Source organism: Vicugna pacos, chromosome 1 (genome assembly GCF_048564905.1).
Source record: "Vicugna pacos chromosome 1, VicPac4, whole genome shotgun sequence".
NCBI lineage: Eukaryota > Metazoa > Chordata > Mammalia > Artiodactyla > Camelidae > Vicugna > Vicugna pacos.
In genome coordinates, this window is record NC_132987.1 from 85425583 (window position 1) to 85446862 (window position 21280).

Consider the following 21280-nt stretch of genomic DNA (forward strand, 5'->3'; position numbering starts at 1 on the left):
ATTTATTTCATGACAAGGATGCTAATACATTTTTGAATGTTTGGAATTCAGTTTTATGTCTTTTAAAAGTACACTTCAAAATTCCGTAGCACTTTCTCTAGCTTTTGATCTCCTAACGATTGTTTACAGCTTGGAAAACTTGATGACTGTGGGGCTTAATGGTAGGCCCTGCGGTGACAGCGAGGGATAGGTACTGAATTTGAATCTGTGGAAGAATCTGAGGATTCTTGGAATATTGCCCAGAATTCCATCAAAAATATCAGTAATGGTAATGTTCATTTACTTCATCTCTTCATCTTTCATTTAAAAATAACTGTTGCCCAGCGAAATGACCTCCAGCCATCTTTTTGATTACAGAAGTCATATTAAAACAATCAAACATGTTGTTTATTCACTGACTAATACCAGGGAGAAGAATTTTTAGATATACTGATCAGAATGATATCTTGGAACTCTGCCAAGAGCTATTTCTCTCTATTTTTATAACATACACTGTTTTCTTTCTCTTATCAAGAAAGTAAAATATTCATTGCAGAATAATTTTAAAAATTCGGTAAGTAAAAGGAAAAAACATTTTGAGTTACATGTGCGTTTGTGATATATCTCACCAAAGACTAAGAGATCATTCTCTTTATTTCTCAGTCTTCAAAGACTTTCAGCTACAGTCATCTATTACCTTGTGCATGGGTCTCAGGGGTGAGAGACAGAAGGAAGTTTGCATATGATAAAAGAGAATTTGCAGTGGGAAGTATCGAAAGAGAAGGAGGAAGATTCAATTGTGGAATGGACACTTTCCTTCAACAATGTCATTACAGCAATAATTAATTGACATCGTTTCCTTTGTAATAGCCATGTGACTTGAGCACATCACTCAATTTCTTTGGGCCTCAACTTCCTTATTTAAAAAAAATTATAAATACATAAATACACACACACACTCTCACATATCTTGGTGGACCTACTGACCCAAGATATCCCAAGTCTCTTCACCACTCTTCATTTTTTTTTTTATTACCACCTTACAACAAGCTACTATCATTTCCTGTCTAGCATGGTGCAAATGGATCTTTTGCTCTCTCTCTTTGACCCTCTACAATTCATTCTCAACATGTCAGGCACAGTGAGCTCTTAAAAACACAAGTTTTATTATGTCACCAATTGCTTAAAATCTTCCAATGGCTTCATTTTAGTTACTCTACTCCATTCCATGAACTCTGAATTTCTGCAGGATCTGGCCCCTCAGTCCTAGTTTCCTACCACCCTCTCTGATCTCTCAGTCTGCCAACCATACTGGCCTTACTCCTACTATAAAATATGCCAAGCTTGTTCCCATTTCCAAGCTATGCCTTCCAAGGTAGCTACTCAGTTTGATTTTTCATGTTTTTATTTTACATCCAGAAATTATTACCATCTAAGATTGAGATTCCTTTTCTCTTTTTTAAACTTTATTTATTATCTTTAGTCCCACTGTACTCAAGGCTTTAAACTCCTTAATAAAAGTTTGTTTACTGGAATATCTCCAATGTCCAGAACCATGTGTAGCACAGAAAGGCACTCAACACACGTGTGTTGTGCAGAATCTCAGATTATAATTACACATGATTATTTAATGTTGGTCTTCTCCTCACATGTTAAGTATTTTTATCTCCAACTTAGCACCTAATAATACTAAGAAACACATGTTAAATGAATAAATTATGATTACAGAATCCTCAAACTTACATTTACAGTCTGCTTAGATAATCTAGTCAGGTGTGTATGACTGAGGTGATAGTTTACTTCAACTAATCTTTTCATTTTTTAATGTATACTATCTATTAATCTGGAAGCTTTCTCATGTGTTGATTACTGTACCAGAATATCTTCAGATACAAGTCATGGAGTCATAGACTGCACAATTTTCGGGAGCTTAAGTAAATAAAGTGTTTAATTAAATTACAAACAACTAACTGGAGTAAGTGGTTTCTGTATGGACATAGAAATGTAACAATTTCATCAGAGAACCAGGCTCTTTGCTCTCCTACCCAGCCTTCTTCAGAACTGGTTTGCCCCTTAGGCTTGTTGCCTCCTGACGGAAAGATGGCTGTCACAGCCCCAGGAGCATGTCCTTCCAAAACTGTATTTGAGGCGATAAAGAAAAAAAAGACCAATACTAGAAAGCTCTCTATTCATGCCTGTTTCTAATAGACCTCAACACCAAAACATTCACCAAAGTTGCCAGTCTCACTTTACTTTGCATTTAAGTGACTGAAGTGTAGAATTTAAGTGTCAAGTGTCAATGTAACTAGCTTGTATATAAATCATGATTTATTTCTTGGACCTGAGTTCATTATAAACATCCAAATACAGATTTTATTAACAAGGAAGGTATGACAAGAGAGGTCAGATAGGCAGCTAACAGGGTCTGCCACTAACAGCACAACTAACTGATCACCTTTTTCAATTTATTTGCCATTGATGTAAAGCTCTTTACACTGGGAATAAGTAAGCTTTTTAAAGACTTTTCATGTGATTTATGCTATATTTATGTTTTCCTTTCCAGTTTCTTATTGTTAGAGGAAAAAAAGCATTTTTTTGACCTCAGAGATGAAACTAGCAATTAAGCATTAGTAATGACTTGATTTCTTCAGATGCTATCTTTGGAACTCTAGGTCTAAAGTCAGCAACTTTGTGTACACTGTCTTACTTTGTCTTTTTTCTGTGCAAGCAAGATGGGCCAATGAACATTGTGCTTTCTGCTTGCTGAACATCTGCTCATTGATCTTCCCCAGTAAATCAATTTAGTCTGGGTTTGTTCGAAAATCATTGGGAGCAGGGAGAGTAACTCTGAATTAGACAGTGTTGGATGTTGCTGAAACAAAAACAGGCAGTACTTAGTATTTCCTGTGGTTCCTGGCTAATTATCAAGGTGTATCCCAAATATCTTGAGAACTGTGACTGGTATTTGTTTTTTCCTCATTGATTCACCGTTTCATTAGACAGACTGGATGCATTTCAGATGTTTGCAGGCTTTAAAATATTACGTACTATGCGTTTTTCTGAACAATTTGTCTTGGGTCTTACCCATGCACATAGGCATCTTTTTGTGCTCAAACATTGGTAGGATGTTTTCAGAGACTTTAAAACTGAATTTTTCCCTTTGTTTGTGAATACCCTGACTCACTGTTGTAAGTTCTTCAATGTTGTTCCATTTGCTGCTTTCTATTGTAATTTTTTCATCTCTTTATGATGCATTAAGGATTATTTTAAACTTCTTTATTTGGTGGGTTGTGATTAACTCACCTGGTGGTTGTGAAAGTGATATCAGAGGAGAAGTAAATGTAATTTTACAATGTTCTCATAGTTTCAACCACTTTCTACCATTCATATTGGTGTAATTATCAGCAATTAATTAAGCAGCCAATAAGCAGTGTATTAATCTAAATGCTGAAAAGCTTTAAAAAATGTAAAAGATAAATCTCCTGCTCTCTAGGATTCTATAAAAATCTATAAGGATTCATGTTTTTAGGAAAAAATAAAAAAAAAGAAAACTACTTGTAAGTTACCCTAAGCCTTGAGAGCTAAACAGGAAGTTTTTCAGTGGCTTCTTGTCTTCAATAATGCCTCCCCAGGTCTAAGGCCTTAGCATCCTTTTTTTAAAATGCACATTGGAAAGAGACAGGGCTTACAACTACAAAGGACATGATTTTGTACAAGCTTTGCACAAATGATAGATGGAGATTCTCCCAAAGCATGGCTTGGTGTCTTAACGGGATGCATGACTGAAGTAGATGGTCCTCTCGAGCTTCCAGTGTTCTGATGATAGAGCTGTCTGTCTGCACAGTACTTTTCTACTCAGTGTTTGACAAGCTTCAAACCTTTTTCATTTATTTTACTACCAACAGCTCTGTAATGATCCCAAACCCTTGCTTCCTAAGCTTCAGAAATGAGACTTTTTTAGCAAATCACTTCTTAGATACTAATCTCCTCTAATATTGCTGATTGACTCCCATTTCCTTCTTATGCTCAAGATTTGTGACCGTCAATTCACCCAACTAGTCCACTTCAGAGAATTCTGTGCCCTCTGACACCACTGTCCCAGACAACTGCGATGAAGATTTTGGGTCTCTCGGTCTGTGATCCAAGCTGGTATGTAAACGCTCACCTTTTGAACAATTATTGAATAGTCTTGTTCACATTCTCCTGGTTTAGTATAAAGCTTTGTTGCCCTTTTGTCTCCACTGTTGTGGATTTGCTTTCTGGCATTTGGGCTCAAAGTGTGAACTATATTCCTGAGAATATAGTTCTTATGCATTAGGTCATTAGAATTTCCTTTACAAAAAGTTTATATTGACAAAGATAAATAAAACTGTCAGATTTTCTGCTCCTGAATTAGTCCATCAAACACTTGCTGGTTCAAGGGTACTTTTTCCCTTTGAATTTAGGAAACTTAATATTGGCACATCAATTTCTTCCTCTTCAACTAATTATAATGGTCTATATATGTGACTGAGTTTGACTGACTGCTATCATAGTATCTGTCAAGTGAGAACTGTTTTTTGAGAAGAATCATGTTGTTGTTTTCCCCAAATGGAGCAGCTCCCTTCTCAGAGATGAATTTGGTTTATCAAGCCAGGATTTTACTGTTTTTCATTCTTCCAAGGTTTATTTGTTCGCCATCTTTTTATTGAAAAAGAAGTTACTTAAATCTTCACATTACAGCCTTCTGATAACACTGCTATTTTTCTCACTTTTTTCCTTTAAATTCAGGCTGCTGAATTACATTTGCCTAGAAGAAACTGTCATTTCCTTTACCTGAATTTTTCATTGAATTCTGTGCAGAAGACTACTCTTATATTCCATTTATGCTAATGATATGTAGCTTTTGGGGGGCTCATAGGTTTCACAGTCCTCTACCCCAGCGTCTGCTTTTGTGCCCGAAGCTGTCATATCACTTCCATTTTCTGCTTGGTTAAATCTTAAGGAACAACTGAAGTAAAAGTCATTCTTCAGTCTGGCCCTGGTTTACCTATGCAGACTTAGTGTAAGATGCCTTCTACCACGTGGTGTATCTTATCACAGTGTCACCTCTACCGTCAATGACTTGATGGACAGTATTTTAAAAAATTCTTACTGTGTAACTTTTTACAGTGATTCTTTTATTTAAAAGAGACAGAAATGAGCGAAAATTCTGTGTATGTTTTACTAGCTGGTTAAGTATCATCTCCAGGCAAATCTCAACCGTTAACAAAGTAAATTAAAGCACTTAAAGGCAGAATAGTTAAGATCCAAAATAACTTTTATCACACTTTTATTAAAAATACTTATTCTTAAAGCTGGACGTGTCCCAAGATTTAAAAATTCATGTCAAAAAGTCAAGCTAATTTAGAAACATTTGAATTAGCAAAGGAGGATCTTCCCTCAACTTCAGAACATACATGGAAAAAATGCCCCTTATGCTGCTCCATTATTTGCTATAATTATCTCCATGTTGGGTATAGATTGTGTTTCCTTAGATTGACTTCCCTCATATCTTATGTGGACTAGGGGAGGTGAAGAGTTGGAGAAGTCTTATGAATGCAAAGTAAATAGAATTAAGATGTCAACATAAGTGTGATTTTGCAGATTATGTGTGGTCAATAAGGAGACTTTGTACTTCAACTAAGAAAGTACTAATACGGAAATAAGTGCTTTCTTATAAGTAACATGCTGCCAACTAAGAAAGAAAAAAAGCAAAATTTATCTTGGGTAACACAAAATAAACATAATGGAAAGTTAGAATCAAGGAATTTTATAATTTTTAGCAAATATTGTGATAAAATGACTCATTTTGTTTTGATCTTTAAAATATAAGAAATAGGGTTACTCTTTATAATTAAAAAAAATTCTGAACAGCAACTGCCATTATATGTATTTTAAATACAACTTATTTCTTAAAACAGGTAAGAGTGTGCCATAATTTATCTTTTAATGTTCTTTTTTGGTAAATCTCATTTCCATAACTGAGAGAAAAGAGGCTTAACATTTTCAGTGTAAGTTTAAGACTGGTTGCTTAGTAATAGTCAAATGAGAGAGAGTCCCTTCTCTGGAACTGGGTGTAAAACAATTGTCCACGTGAATGTGTGTCAGATTCAGTAAAGGAAAAGATTTCCTAGCACTTAAATCATAACCAGAAAGGAGACCATATAATCAAATGAGAACAGTCCAAACTCAGTAAATTCCGTGCAGATTGTTAGCCACATATCACTGATTGTATATGTATTGTTAGATGTGGTTCATAATCATTCACCAGTCTCCCTTCCCTGTGTGCCTGGTAGGCTCTGCACAGAACTGTCACGTAAAAGCAAGGCCTCTCAGGCCTTCTCTAGGTTCTATTTTTGTGCCTTTTTTTCCCCACAATGCATACTTCTTGGTTTTCATGCCATCAGTACTTAAGGTCCCTTTGCAAAGGCTTGATGTATTTTATTACAAGGCTTACCAAGAAAATCTGCTACTTCTGTTGCTTTTCATGCTGCACTGCCCACTCTTGGTGTCCACACATCTATTGGTTTTATTACGCTTCATTTGTTTGGTTACTCTTGGTTCTCCCTCCGTACAGCCATCTATTCTCAAGAATCCTTTTATTTTTGGTAATTGGCCTTCCAAGGAACAGAGCCTTTAAACATGGTAGCTCCATAATCAACTGTGTTGAATACATGCTGAATGAATTGTCTTAGACTTGAAGTGGGAAATGCAAAAACACTCTTAAGTTGCAGGAAGAAATACTAAAATTTCTACTTATGACCACTTGTAAATCTCATCCTTTTACTTACTTTAGTGTATTTTAGAGTGTAGACAATACATTTTCATATATTACATGCATAGGTCTTCTGAATAGGGCACTAAAGGACTCACTAATTGTTGGCAGAGCAATCTTTCTTGTCATATTCCTTTCTGGTCTGGCCAGTCTGGTTCCAATGGTCATTCTGCTCACCTACCACATGCTGACCAGTTCAGTACATTAGCCAGTACTGGAGTCATACTGGTCACTCCATCTTTCCAGCCTGTCTTTTAACTAGTTGTTACTGCTCTTTGCTGTGATATGTGCTCTCTAAATTGGCAAAGTCACCTTAATGGAAAATGTCTATTTATTCTGCCCCTATTTTGTCTCAGAAATGATAGTTTCAATGGGGCATACTGTTTTAAGAACTATTTTCTTGAAGATTCCAAAAAACCCCCAAAAAACAAAAAAAAAAACACTTTATCCATGATGTTCTCCTGTTTTTAAAACCATTTACAAAGCCTCCCTTTCCTCCAAACCCTTTGTGATGCAGATTATAAAAACATGTATAAAGAAACAAGGAAATAGCAATTATACTTACACAGCAAGAGAAAGGATCAGAATCATTTAAGGTAAAAGATATGTTTCAAGAAAGTTATATACAGTTAAAACTTTAAAAAATGGAATCATACTTTAAAAAAATGTATCAAGAGAGCTTGCTATTTATTTTCATGTTAATGTTTTTATAAAGCAAAGAATCATTTTTATATAAATGACCATTCTTCTTCAGTATTTTATTTTGTAGGGTTTGCTTGTATTGAGGCATATATTCACCAGGCAGTCAAGTTTTGTAACTATCTCATTCCTTTTAACAGGAACTAGAAAAAGTACATTTACATGAAATCCTAAAATTTTTATACAGAATTGCAACAGAATGACAAAGTTCAATCAGGCATTATCTTGTTGAGTTTGAGACAGAGTACCTGTAACCTTTTGTTATAATTTTGCTTTGTAATTTAATGCTATTAGCTAAGCCATTGCTAACAGGAACTCTTGTCTTGATTAATAAAACATCTCCAGTCAACTAGTTGTTCAATCTAGAAATATTGGTGTTATCTTTAAATCCTTCTTCATCTTTATAATTTGTATCTAGTTAGTTACTGAGCCATGTAAATTGTACATTCATGAAAATTTTCAATTTTCTACCCTCTTTATTCCAAATACCACTGTCCTTATTAAAGCCATATGACCTTTATGGTCTACAGCAATAAGGCCCTAACTATTCTCTGTTACCAGTCCTCCTGTCCTTCAAGCCTTCCTTGACACTGTTTCAATAATACTTACTAAAACATGCATGTATTTTATTATTTTTCTATTTAAATCTATCGATTTCTGTCTCTTCATTACTATAGAAAAACCTTCAAATTTCTTGAATTGTCATCTCACTACCTTCACAATTATTCCTAAGAAACCTGGCCCATCTGCTTTTCACCCTCATTCCAAACTGTTCACATTTGCATCAATATGCCCATCCACTTCCTCAAATTGCCGTGTCTTTTTCTCTGTTTCCTCTATCTGGACCTTTTCTTCAACTGTCTGCCTAATGAAATCTTTTAGTATTTGGTTCAAATTTTATGTTTTTTTGTGATGCTTTCCCCAGACCTTTGTTTTCTGAAACTTCCACATTTCTTTTACAGAGCCTTACAACAATACTTAATGCACTGAATAGCAAAGAAACATGAGTCTGTCTACCTAGTCAAAGGGGAAGAAGCTCTTTGAAGGCAAGATGAATGTCCATGCTTATTAGAAAGTCAAGTAATCAGTGTATGATATTTTGCACCCCAGGATCCTTTGAGCAGTTAGATATTTCTGAGTGTTTTTTTTAAGTACTTGGTTACATTATTTACCATTTGATTGATACCTCAAAATCAGAGACTTATTTCTTAATCGAGATAGAATCTATAGCTTTTTAGGGGTATTTTTTGGAGTCTTATTCTCTGGTTACCTAATTTGATGTTTAATTCAATAGTCATATTTAAATTAAGACAGCACTGTTCCAGGCCTGTCTGTTTCTATAATCATATATGACTGAAAATGTCTGGAATCTGGATGTCAAATCTGACCCAACAAAATCTATATATGCTTCAAGATTTGGGTTACCCTGCCAATTTTATTAGTATTTTAAATTTAGTTATGAGCTTCCCATTTTAAAAAAGCAGTTAAAATATTTAATAAAGGATTTCAAGTGTATCTATATAGGTATACACCAAGGAGCCTCGTAGTTACTTCCTGTACTATTCATTATTTCCTATCTTATTTTGTTCTTTTAGTAGATTGTATTTGTTGCAATTTTTACAAACTTTGTGTTTTATGATACTTACATAATAACTTTAAACATTATTTTCTAAGGTTGGAAATAATACACATAATGGAAAAATCCTACATGAATTGCTCTATAACTCGAAAAGTTGCTTCAAGTATTACATTTATAAAAAATAAAAGAGGAGAAAATAAAAACTTTGAGAAAAAAGAAAATAATTATGATGTTTTCCAATCGAATTGAAAACAATCCTTTTTCTAAAATGAACAATTTAGTTTAAAATTTGACAGATTTTTATTTTTATGAAGCTTTTTGGTCAAATTAAAAGATCAATAGATCTTATACCTTATATATTAGACTCCGAGAAATTAATTTATCTTCCTTAGAATTGTATTTCTTTCTTGGAGAAAATCATGAAAATATCATCAATAAATTAATATAAAAGATTTTTCAAAGCAAACATAGTAAGGGCATAAGATGTTTTTTGCCTAATATTAAACTTTCATCCATTCTAGAGCAGTTGAATACAGTGAAGTTTCAAAAAATCTCATAGAAAATGAAATAAAAGAGAATTAATTAAAAGATTTGCCTCTTTTAAAGTAATGTGTAAAATCAGAAAAACAGAAGAGAATAAAAACATCTTGGATTAGTTTTACTGACTTACTTTTCATTGAAGCAGACTATCAAATGAGTCAATGGTGAGAGTTTTGTTTAAAAAAAGAATAATGGTGAAGCTTTTTGACAGGTGAAGAGAGACTTTGAGGCTTAACTCCTTGAAATAATAATCAAAGAGATGAGTGGAATAAATTGGTTCATGAGTTAAGTTGAGATCATATAATTTACAGAGGATAGTTTGATTCTAAAGTTTTACCTTCGATTGCTGGTCATATATTCCCCAATTACCATTCAGAAAAAGGTTTAAAGTGTATTCCTATGTCTCCAGAGAAACCTATGTTGTTCATTTTTAAGCATGATCAGATCATTCCATAACATTTGCTATGAGAAAGAAATTATCATTTTATAACCACTATTTTTTCACTATCACTGACTTAATTGATGGCACCACTGGCCTGTACAAAATGCCATGTAAAGAAGATAATTATCGATGCATCAAAAATACCTCAGGTGAAGGCAGATTTTTGTGAGCGCTGTCATGACATAGACCTCAAGCATGATGTGACAGTCCCCACACAGTGGAAGAAAGAAAACAGTCAAATATACCAATTCTTTTTAAACCACACACTCAGATAAAACGAATACTTCTCAATTAGATAAAGTTGTTAAATTGAGAAAATGATGAATGAGAGCAGAAAATTAGGAAGACAAAGCCAGGATTACTCTAATGACATTACCAGCAATACAAGTAAACAAACTATATTGGAAAAGGGTGTGCAAACTTACAGTTGTCGTATAAGCAGCTTCTGGATCATCTTCTAGCACCCGGGAGAGACCAAAGTCAGACACTTTGCATACTAAGTTGCTGTTGACCAGTATATTCCTGGCTGCTAGATCTCGGTGAACATAACCCATATCAGAAAGATACTTCATTCCTGATGCAATGCCTCGGAGCATCCCAACCAACTGGATGACTGTGAAGTGGCCATCATGTTTCTGAAAGAGAACCACAATTATTTACATAGATTTTCTTTATTGTAGTGTATGTGCATGCATGCAAGCTGTGTGTGTGTATGTGTGTGAACAGTATTAAATAAAAATCTTGAATTTATTTTACTGGATCCAATGAATATAAGCATCAAGTTTGCCGATCATCGACTATCTTCATAACCAAGGGTAAAAATCTGTTTGAGATTTAAAGGAAAGCAAAATCTAGCTTGAAGTGATGAAGGAGGACAAAGGATAGAGGAGAATCAACCAAATCAACTTCCAGAAAAAAAAATGATTTCAAAAACTTTAAATGACAAAAGGGAATGAAAGTCAAGGAGGGTAACAGCAATGACTACCGAGAAAAGAGAATTCACTTTCCATAGTAGCGAGCTCCCAACCAGCTGTACAGGTGGGCAGAAGGGCAGCAAACCCTAGGATTGGATGAAAGCTGTGTAATAACTGGAAATATGGTGAAAACTGATCACTCAGAGAAAAAGAAAAATTGCATAAACAGAACAAGTTTAGGAAAGTTGTAGGAGAATGAGGGAAAAAAAAACACATGCCAACAGCAAATAACTGGATTTTTCCATTCTTTCCTTATACAGTTGACCCTTGAACAACATAGGTTTGAACCTCGCAGGTCCACTTATATCTTAACTTTTTCAGTAAATACACAGCTGGCCCTCCACATCCACGGCCTCCACCAACCGCAGACCATGTACAATACAATGTTTATGATCCTCAGTTGGTTGTTATCTGAGGATGCAGAATCTGCAGATACACGGGGCTGACTAAGGCACGGAAGCACCTGCGTATTACTGTACCTGGGGTGGGTCCTAGAACAAATCTCCCATGACACACAGGGACAACTGTCCAGAACAAATGGAAAGAAAGGTGTTGGCAACTGACTGAAACAGCCCTATTTTAGCTTCCAGCTGGGAAAATTATAAGAAATCATATGAATTAACAAGCCAACAACAGCACTGGTATGTAGTAATCAATCCCTTGACTACTTATGCCCCTCCCTTTGATTTAAAAATAATATATTTTTAAACTTAGGTACAACTGATTTACAATATTGTGTTAGTGTGAGATGTACAGCATAGTGATTTAGTATTTTAGCAAGTCAGATACCAGTATAGGTCATTACAAGATGATGGTATACAGCATTCCCTTGTTGATTACCTATTTTATATACAGTAGTTTGTATCTATTAATCCCATTCCCCCAATTTGTCCCTCACCCCTTTACTCTTTCATTTGGTAACCATAAGTTTGTTTTCTATATAAAAATGATTTTTTTAAAAAGGAAAATTTTCCAATTGTCATTATGTAAGGTGTGCATACCAATAAGACTAGATACAAATAGTGCAATAATACAGGTAGTAGAGAAAACGAAAATAAAAATAGTTTAAGTTTGAAAATAATGCATATTCTACTTAGTTATTTGGAGATTTTTTTGTCATTAATGGGGTTATAGAGAAACACAAAAGATTCTCAAGCTGGTTTTACACATCAGGTAACGTTTATTTACGAATGATATTAAAAATTAATATCTAGTAAGACACTAGAGGACTTTATTACTTTATACAGTGTGGGAGAAGCATACATTAAGAGTATCTTAAAATTTGCAAAGTTAGAGCAGTTTTCATGGATGTATGACTTAAAATTGTAGAGTAGCTTAAACACAGGGATGATCTGACCATAGCACAGTGACAGTTTCCTGTACAATGATGACTCATTGGTCAGTTAAAAGAATAAGCTCATACTGCAAACAAGATGAACTTTGTCTTACTATATCAACTTATCTCCCTGATAGCTCTCTGACAGTATTTCCCAACTGAAGTGCAGAGTAAGGAAAAGAACCCCCTCTTAAAAGAAAGATTCTACAACAAGCATATCCATTTAAGCAGGCTCTTCTGTATACTTAATGTATGAAAGATAACCTTACAAAGAAAATCTCTGGTGTTATTAGCTCTTTATGTTTCCACTCTGTCTTCCTAGACAGTTCACTGTTGGATGAGATCTGCCTTTTCTATCATTAGATACCTACCTCTCCCCTATTAGGAATCTCAAAGCCTTTGAGTAGAACTGAAAGCATAAATTCTTTGGGCCTAGAAAGGATTACACTAAGTTTGAAGAGATGTTTCCTTTACATATTAGTAATTGAAGTTGCCTAGTATCACAGTTCTTGTCAATGCATAATTTCTGTATAGTAGACAGTATTAATGGGTGATCTGAAAACAATAAAAGAGTGTCTCAGTTTTCTTATCTGTATGAGAATAGAGTAATCTAACTCAGTATCGTAGTGAGAATCACATACAGAACACATGGTGCAGTCCATTTATTTTAATAATAGTTATTATTTAATAAAAACTTATATGTAGTCTTTGTAATTTTAACAAGTCAGAAAACTCTCCTCTCATTTTCCTAAGAAATCAATTGGCAACACAAACTCCTAGGTCATGAAGAGAAGTAGTTACTTAAAATTAAATTTCCTATCTTGTTCTGAGGGTTGTACAAAGACCAAGTTATTTCTTTAAAAAAAAAAGACTTCATTTTTTAAGAGCAATTTTAGGTTCATGGCAGAATTAAGAGGAAGGTACAGAGATTTCCCATATCTCTTCTGCCCCTACACATGCATCACCTCCCTACATCCTTTGTCAGAATGGTACATTTGTTACAACTCATAAACCAACCTACAATGACAAATCATAATCACCCAAATTCCATGGTTTGAACATTAAGGTTCATTCTTGGTGGTGTACATTCTATGGGTTTGGACAAGTTTATAATGACATGTACTCAGTGTTACAGTATCATGTGCTACATATGTATAATATCATATATCAATAACAGTATTTTCACTGCTCTAAAAATCCTGTGTTCCACCTATTCATCACCCCTCCCCACTAAGCCCTCTGGCAACCACTGACCTTTTTATGGTCTCCATAGTTTTATCTTTTCCAGAACGTCATATAGTCAGAATCAGTATGTAGCCTTTCCAGATTGACTTCTTTTACTTAGTAATATGCATTTAAGGTTCCTCCATGCATTTTCATGGCTTGAGAGCTCAATATTTTAGTGCTGAATAATATTCCACTGTCTGGGTGTGCAGTTTATTTACCCATTCACCTACTGAAGGACATCTTGGTTTCTTCTAAGTTTTGGCAATTATAAAGCTGCTATAAATATCCCTGTTTATAGCATGTTTATAGCAGCTTATAGCTGCAGGCTTTTATGTGGACATAAGTTTTAACTCCTTTGGGAAAATACCAAGGAGGGAAATAGCTGGATCATATGGTAAGAGTATGTTTAGTTTTGTAAAAAACTGCCAAACTGTCTTCCAAAGTGGCTGTACCATTTTGCATTCCCACCAGCAATGAAGGAGAGTTCTTATTGCTCTACATCCTCATCACAATTTGATGTTGTCAGCGTTACTGATTTTGGCTATTCTAATAGAAGCATAGTGGTATCTAATTTTAATTTGCATTTCCCTGATGACTTATGATGAGGAGAATCTTTTCATATGCTTATTTGCTATCTATATGTCTTCTATTGTGAGGTGCCTGTTAAAGTCTTCAGCCTTTTCATTATTTTTTTTCTTTCCATTGTCTTTGGTTTTCTTTTAGCTTGCTTTTTTTAAAAGAAAAATTGAAGTATAGTTGATTTACAATATTATATTAGTTTCAGGTGTACAACATAGTAATTCAATATTTTTATAGATTACACTCCCTGAAAGTTATTAGAAATACTGACTATATTTTCTGCACTGTACATTACATCCTTGTAACTCCAGCTTATCAATAATTTCTTTCTTGTATGGTGCCTTTGGTGTTGTATCTAAAAAGTCCTTGCCATATCCAATGTCATCTAGGTTTTCTCCTATATTGTCTCCTGGGAGTTTAATGATTTTGCATTTCACATTTAGATTTGTGATTTATTTTGAGTTAATTTTTGTGAAGGGTGTAACGTTCTGTGTCTGGATTTTTTTTTTAACATGTGGATGTCCAATTGTTACAGCACCATTTGTTGAAAAAACTATTTTGTTCCATTGTCAAAGACCAGTTGACAATGTTTATCACAGTCTCTTTATTCTGTTCCATTATTCCATTTGTCTATTCTTTCACCCATACCACACTGTCTTGATGACTATAGTTTTACAGTAAGTCTTTTTTTTAATGAAGTATAATTACAATGTGTCAATTTCTGATGTACAGCACAATGCCCCAGTCATGGATATATATACATATATTCATTTTCATATTCTTTTTCATTAAAGTTTATTATAAGATATTGAATATAGTTCCCTGTGCTATACAGAAGAACTTTTTCAAAAATCTATTTTTATATATAGTGGTTAACATTTGTAAACCTAGAACTTGTATTATTAATAGGAGTTATCTAAAAAATAGCTGGCCCAAAGTTTGCCATAATGACTCAGTCTGAGCTGGTTTGGGCAGCAAAATTTAGCTTAATAAAGCAAAGTATAAAAGAACTTTGAGACCATTAAACCAAAACAAACAACAAACAGACAAATAAGAACACTCCAGATAAGCCAACAAATGAGGGTCTATTTATCTACATCTGGCTGAGAGAATAGTCCCACTTATTCACACATGAGGTATGGCAAAAATCTGTTTCTCGACAAATGGTGCAGCTCCCTCCTTCAAACAAAATCTACATTCCTCTTTCTAGTCCTTGTCAACATAGCCTCCTTAAGTGTGGTTTAGGATATATTGGTTTTCTTGAATATGGTGAATGGTTAATAAACGGTGACTGAATTAAATAACCTTTAATATTATCTTGTAGTGCACTGGTTGCTGTTGCTACATTATTCCTATTGCCTTGAAGAAAAAAGACTGCTTTCTCTTTTTTTCAAGGTAGGACACTGGTTTTCTCCTGTTTTTTTTGTAGCAGTTCTATCACAGCATCTACTATACTGCCATGCCTGGTGTCAGCACTCAATAAATATTAATTCCAATTGAATTGAATTGTTTATGAGGGGAGGAGGAAAAAAGTGAGAGCTCTGAGATTTAATATCTTTGGGCTGCCTTCTAGAGATTAATCAAAAAGAAACTGAATTTTTTTTATGACATATGTTTTTTTTTCCCAGGAAGGCAGATTCAAACGAAAGAGAGCGAATGTGGCATATTTACACACTGCATCTCAGAGCTTAGTGACTGAAATTCAGTTTGTCTTCATTCTTTTTCTTTGCTCTCTCAACCTGACTGCTGAGAAACATGGAGCTTAACCTCTAAGTGACAGAGAGGGTGAGTCTGATGGGAAGGTGGCTTCTGAGAGCTATACATAATAATGCCTGCTACTTCCAAAACCACAGAGCTCCACCAGATTCTCTCTCTCAGACCCTGGAGCACAACGTCCATCAGATCTCAGCAGTCACTGGCATGCCGCATTGTGCCCCCACAGTAATGATAGCTGTTAACAATGGCTTTCAAAATCCTGACTTATGGTTGTGCCCCACAAATACTTTAAACTTCTTGGTGTCCATTCATCTTAGGTTGAGCTCAAGTACTTAGTCTGTGCTCAGGGCAAATGTAGGATTTGAGTGCTATGTTGTCCTGAAGTCATCACATTATTGTCTAACAATGTTTTGGGTTATTTTAAACAAATACATTCAAAATTTCTGGAAACACAGAGATTAACCTCTCATTCATTTGCTGAAAACCCTTCAGAGACCTTCAAAGACAGAATAAAATATAGTATTCAATATAAAGGCATGACCTTTGCTTTTATCTCTAGTCTCATATCCTATTCTGATTCAACTTTTGTGTATGTGTATTTAATTCATCCCTACAACATGTTATTTCATGTCTAAGGTGGTTTGTTTATATGGTTCCCTCTCCCAGGAATGCCCTTCCAGTCTTTTGTCACCTAAGCTTTTCATGATCAGTATCATCTCTTCTAGGAGATCCTTGATGAATCCCCAAGGTCACTCATTCAAACAAGACTCATTTAACATCTACCATGGGCCAGTCATTGCTCTAATGGCTAGAGTGAAAGTGGGAACAAAAGAGAAAGGTGTCTGCTCTGGCTGTAACTATATTTAGTTGGAGGCAGGGAGACAGAAAATAAATATTTGAAAAATAAATGTGATACTTTACAATGTAATATAAAATCAATAAAATGAATGATATGAAAGAGAAAGACATAATGGAGCCTGGGACTAGTTCCCAGCATGTACAAAGGGCTTAAGACAGGAATGAACTTGGCATGTGCGAGACTTGAAAGCCTGGGAGGCTGGAGCTTGCTGAGGAAGAGGGAGAAGGAGCCCGGAGAGGTGTACAGAGGCAGAATCAGGTAGGGCCTTGTAAGCCACGGTAAAGCGTTTGAAATCTATTCTAAAAGTAATGAGAAGTCAGAGAAGAATTTTCACTGGGGAGTGATATACTCTGACTTGTGTATGGAAAAAGGAAGCAGAGAGATCAATTTGGAAGCTATTAGAGTAACACGACAGAGAAACTAGTGGCTTGAGTCAGATTTGAGATCTATTTTAGAGGCACAGCCAGTGGGACCTGCAATAGATTGGAAGGATGGGGGTGACTGGTCAGAAAAATGGAGGAATAAAGTAGGACCAACTGTCTCTCCTTGCTCTCAAAGCATCCTGCCTACAACAGAACTGGCTAAAACCAAATGCGTATCTGTCTTTCTCTCTCACTCCCCCACTGGCTTAAACATAATCTCATTTCAGGAAATAAACATTCCTTGTCTTGTTCGTCTTCAAAATCTCCAGATCTAGTACCATGCCTGACACTCAGGAGATATTCAACGGATAGTCACTGGATTAAACTGAACTGAATTTATTTTTCTCTTAATGGAGTAAAGGACTTTAAGTTTTTAGTCAGTAGTAGGATATTTTCTTTGAGCATTTTTCATGGAAATTTAGGTTTACTATAAGAGATTCTCTGAGGAAATGATGAGTAAATGAGAAATATTGACTGTACTTCAGGCATCTTCACTTCTGAGGGCAAGACTCTGGTTTGACTCAGATTATGACCACCAGATTCTTACATTTCTGCTGCAGAGTGAGGAAAAGGGGACTAACTAGATTATACAGATGTCTGCAATATTTCTTTCTAGGTCATCACTGGAGAATTTTAGTAATGTTGAGCCCACCAACAGAATAGCCTTACAAAATATCAAAGGTCTGTGGGCCACAATATAAATCACTGTCCTCAAACTTTCTTGTTGAAAAATGTGCAGTACTCCTTTGTACAGAGTAAATGATTACTGTGGTGACTCACAGTCCTGAAAACATTAAATATGAGTGATAAAAAATACTATACCTAGCAGATGATAAGCTGCTATTCTAGAGTAGAGTTGATAAAAATCTCACATCATCATTTAATAAACATTTACAGAGAATTCAATTCACTATGCAGTGTCTTGGTTACCTATAATAAATAAATCAACTTCCATATTCCTCACAAATCTGGTGCAATAAACACTATTAGATAATGACAATTATGCTGTAAAATGAAGCAATGGAAGTTTGGTTCATATGTATGCCAAAAGACTTTTTGGTTTACTAACTATGAGTTGTAAAAAATGGCAACAGCCTTTCAGAACAGAATGACAACAGTAGAAGGGTTAGCTGCAGGGCTGTAAAATTATTATTTCCAAAACACTGATTTGAGCTATAATATGTACGCAGGAAATGTGCTAATTTACTACGTGGTTTACTCATGATTGAAGTATACAAACAGTGGACACTTTGTAAACTTCTCATCCCCTTACTTCTGTGTTGCTTGAGGGCTATTGTGAGAAAACTGCATGTTGAAAAAAACACATTGGTTTCTTAAGACACAGAAGATGAGAATCTATGAAGAGCCGCAACAACAGAAAGGAGTGGACCTCTGTGTTCCTAATTGCTCTTTAGTCTAAAAATATCCTCACTCGTACGGTCTGAATGTTCTCATTTCTTTTTGGTTTGCTACCTGAAATTCCATTATTAAATTTCGATTTGGGCTAAATTCACAGAATCTAAGAGTGGAAAAGTGGTTGCCAGGGGCTGGGGAAAGGGGGACATGGGGAATTAATCAACAGGCATAAAGTTTCAGTTAAGCAAGATGAATGAGCTCTAGAGACCTGCTGGACAGCACTGTACCTGTAGTGAACTACACTGCAGTGCACACTTAAAATTTCGTCAAGAGAGTAGATCTCACATTAAGTATTATTATCAGAATAAAGTTTAATGAAAAAAATTATTTGGATTTACAAGTTCATGTAAAAAGTGCAAAATCATCTGGAGGAATTAAAACAGTATTTGTGAATCACGTATAAATATGAATTAGTCTCACTTTATATCCAGTTAAGATAATGTAAATGAGAGAATGTGAGCTAAGGTCAGGGCAAGGTGAAGGTCCAGGTTACAGGTGATTCTATGAAGTGGAAAAAGGCCTAGCCTGGGATAAGAGGGGATGGCGACAGTGTACTACCATATGGAATTTAAAACAGTAAAAGTTGAATATTTGAGGACCTAAGAAGAGGAGCTGAAGAAAGGGGTGGATGCCATAGCAAAACAGCCTTTACATTGTTTTTTATTTTATTTATTTTTTGTCCAAGACCAGGCAGGGAGGGGGTAAAAAACACTCTTTTTTTTTGGGAAGGAAACCATAGGCTCCCTTCCATATTGAAAGTTACATCCTTTACCTGTAGTCTGTGTTAAACAGGTTTTTATGGGTCTGCCTAGGGACTTAAGCAGAAACTTTAAAAGAAATATTTATGGGAAAATGCTTTCTGAGTTCTCAACAATTGATTTATAAGTGACTTTGCAGAAAACAGTCCTTGGAGAATTACTTCTATAACTAAAGTTAAAATTCATTTTTTATATGTTTCTAAATCAAAGTTGACCATGTTATGACTTTTAAAAATGCTCCTGAATTTGTAAAAAAAATGGCTGAGGTTATTTACAGATTTGAAAAGACCAGATCACATTTTAAAACAACCACTGAACAAATAAGAGTTGGTAGCTCCTTTTTATTTAAATTTTGGCTCCTGTGGCCTCTCCAGTTGAAAATCTTATTATAATTTCCCATAGAATATTTATTAAATCCTTCAAGGAGTTTTTTCTTTTGTCGTCATCATGGATTTGGACTTGAGCTAGGCAGAGTTGTATTTTTAGTTATAGAAGGGAGAGGCCACCAAGAGTGGAATCAGAAATTCCAATCTTAAGGAATAAAACTGTCATTTCTAATATATCTAAAAAATCTAGGAAGAAAAGTAGCTAGGGATTTGTGAAACATGGAAGTTGGATTTCTGAATTGCATTTTAAGAGCTTAAAGTGAATCTGAATATGATATAGCTTTAACTTACAAAGCTTACTACTGAATTTGATTTTTTTTTTTTTTTGGCTTAGGTTTGTATAAAGGTAATCTACATTAGCTACTGTGTGCTGCACTTAAACAAAGCCAAGAAAATTTTAAAAAGTTTTTGCTTGGCATCTAGGGCAGGGTGTCACAGAGTGTCAAGATCTTGATGAAGCCTCATTAGTGTGCATCAGAATTACCTAGAGAAGCTTTTGCAAAATATATGTGCTTGGGTATACATGTATATTTTGAAAAAAAAAATCTCACTAGGATGATGATTCTGATTGCAGGCATGGCTGAACACCACAAGTTTTGAGTCTAATATTTAGTTCTGTAAATCCAAAATCTCCTGTATGGTCAAAATGAGGGGTAAGAATGATAACAGAGAAGTTCAGGAAAATGCATGGAACTTCTCTAAATATCACTATAGCTATAAATTACACACCAATTAAAAAAATCAATTTAAGTCCTGTATGCAAAAGGAGAATTAATAAGGAGTATTATAAAATACAATTTCACGGTACCAGGTGCTACAAATGACACAACACATTTACAGTATTAAAATGTTTAAGGAGATAAATTTAGGCCATTGGAAGTTGCTACTCTAACTCCTAATTTAAGAATAAAACATTCAGCCATTCATCGGCTTGGTTCCAAGCACACTATGCTTTCACATATTTAGGTGTTTACCATCACATTATTTTTAGACTAGTCTTTGGCATTAAGCTGGTACAGGCTTAATAAATAATAGCATTTGCCTACATGAAGTTTCACATATTTTCTTCTGAAAAATGTAATCAAGGGGGTGTAATTCAACTGTTACTTTTATGGTTTAAAAACATATTGGTGGATAAATGTAACTTCACTTTTTTTTTTCCACTGTTGAATATAAAATGAATGTGATGTAGATTAATTTTGCTCTTATACCCCAGCACAAACATAACTCCACACAACACAATTTACAAGAAAAGTGTGCTAATAAAACACAGCTCTCATTATTAATATATAACTAGCATAAGGTAAAATGCCATCTTTACTAAATTTATAATTTGAGTACATAAATATTTAAAAGATCCCTTTAATTTTTTAAATTAATATTTGCTTTGCATTTGTTCAAGGAAACTTCACATGACTCACATTGCTTTTGAAATGCTGATACGCACTTACATGTATTATTTAAATACTCATATTTGTGGGTTATATCTAGATTTTTTTAAATGGTGAAAATTAAAACTACTTTGAGTCACTAGAAAAACAGACCAAGATGTAACAGAAAAATAATTTTTAA

General features: G+C 34.7%; 1 protein-coding gene across 1 annotated transcript in view; it reads right to left on the reverse strand.

Annotated features, from left to right (window-relative positions):
• EPHA6 (EPH receptor A6) overlaps positions 1–21280 on the reverse strand; it is a 724129-nt gene that overhangs the window by 81810 nt on the left and 621039 nt on the right. The window contains exon 14 of the mRNA XM_072966895.1: positions 10461–10670. Coding sequence (XP_072822996.1) covers positions 10461–10670 — 210 coding nt within the window. The remainder of the gene's footprint in view (positions 1–10460; positions 10671–21280) is intronic.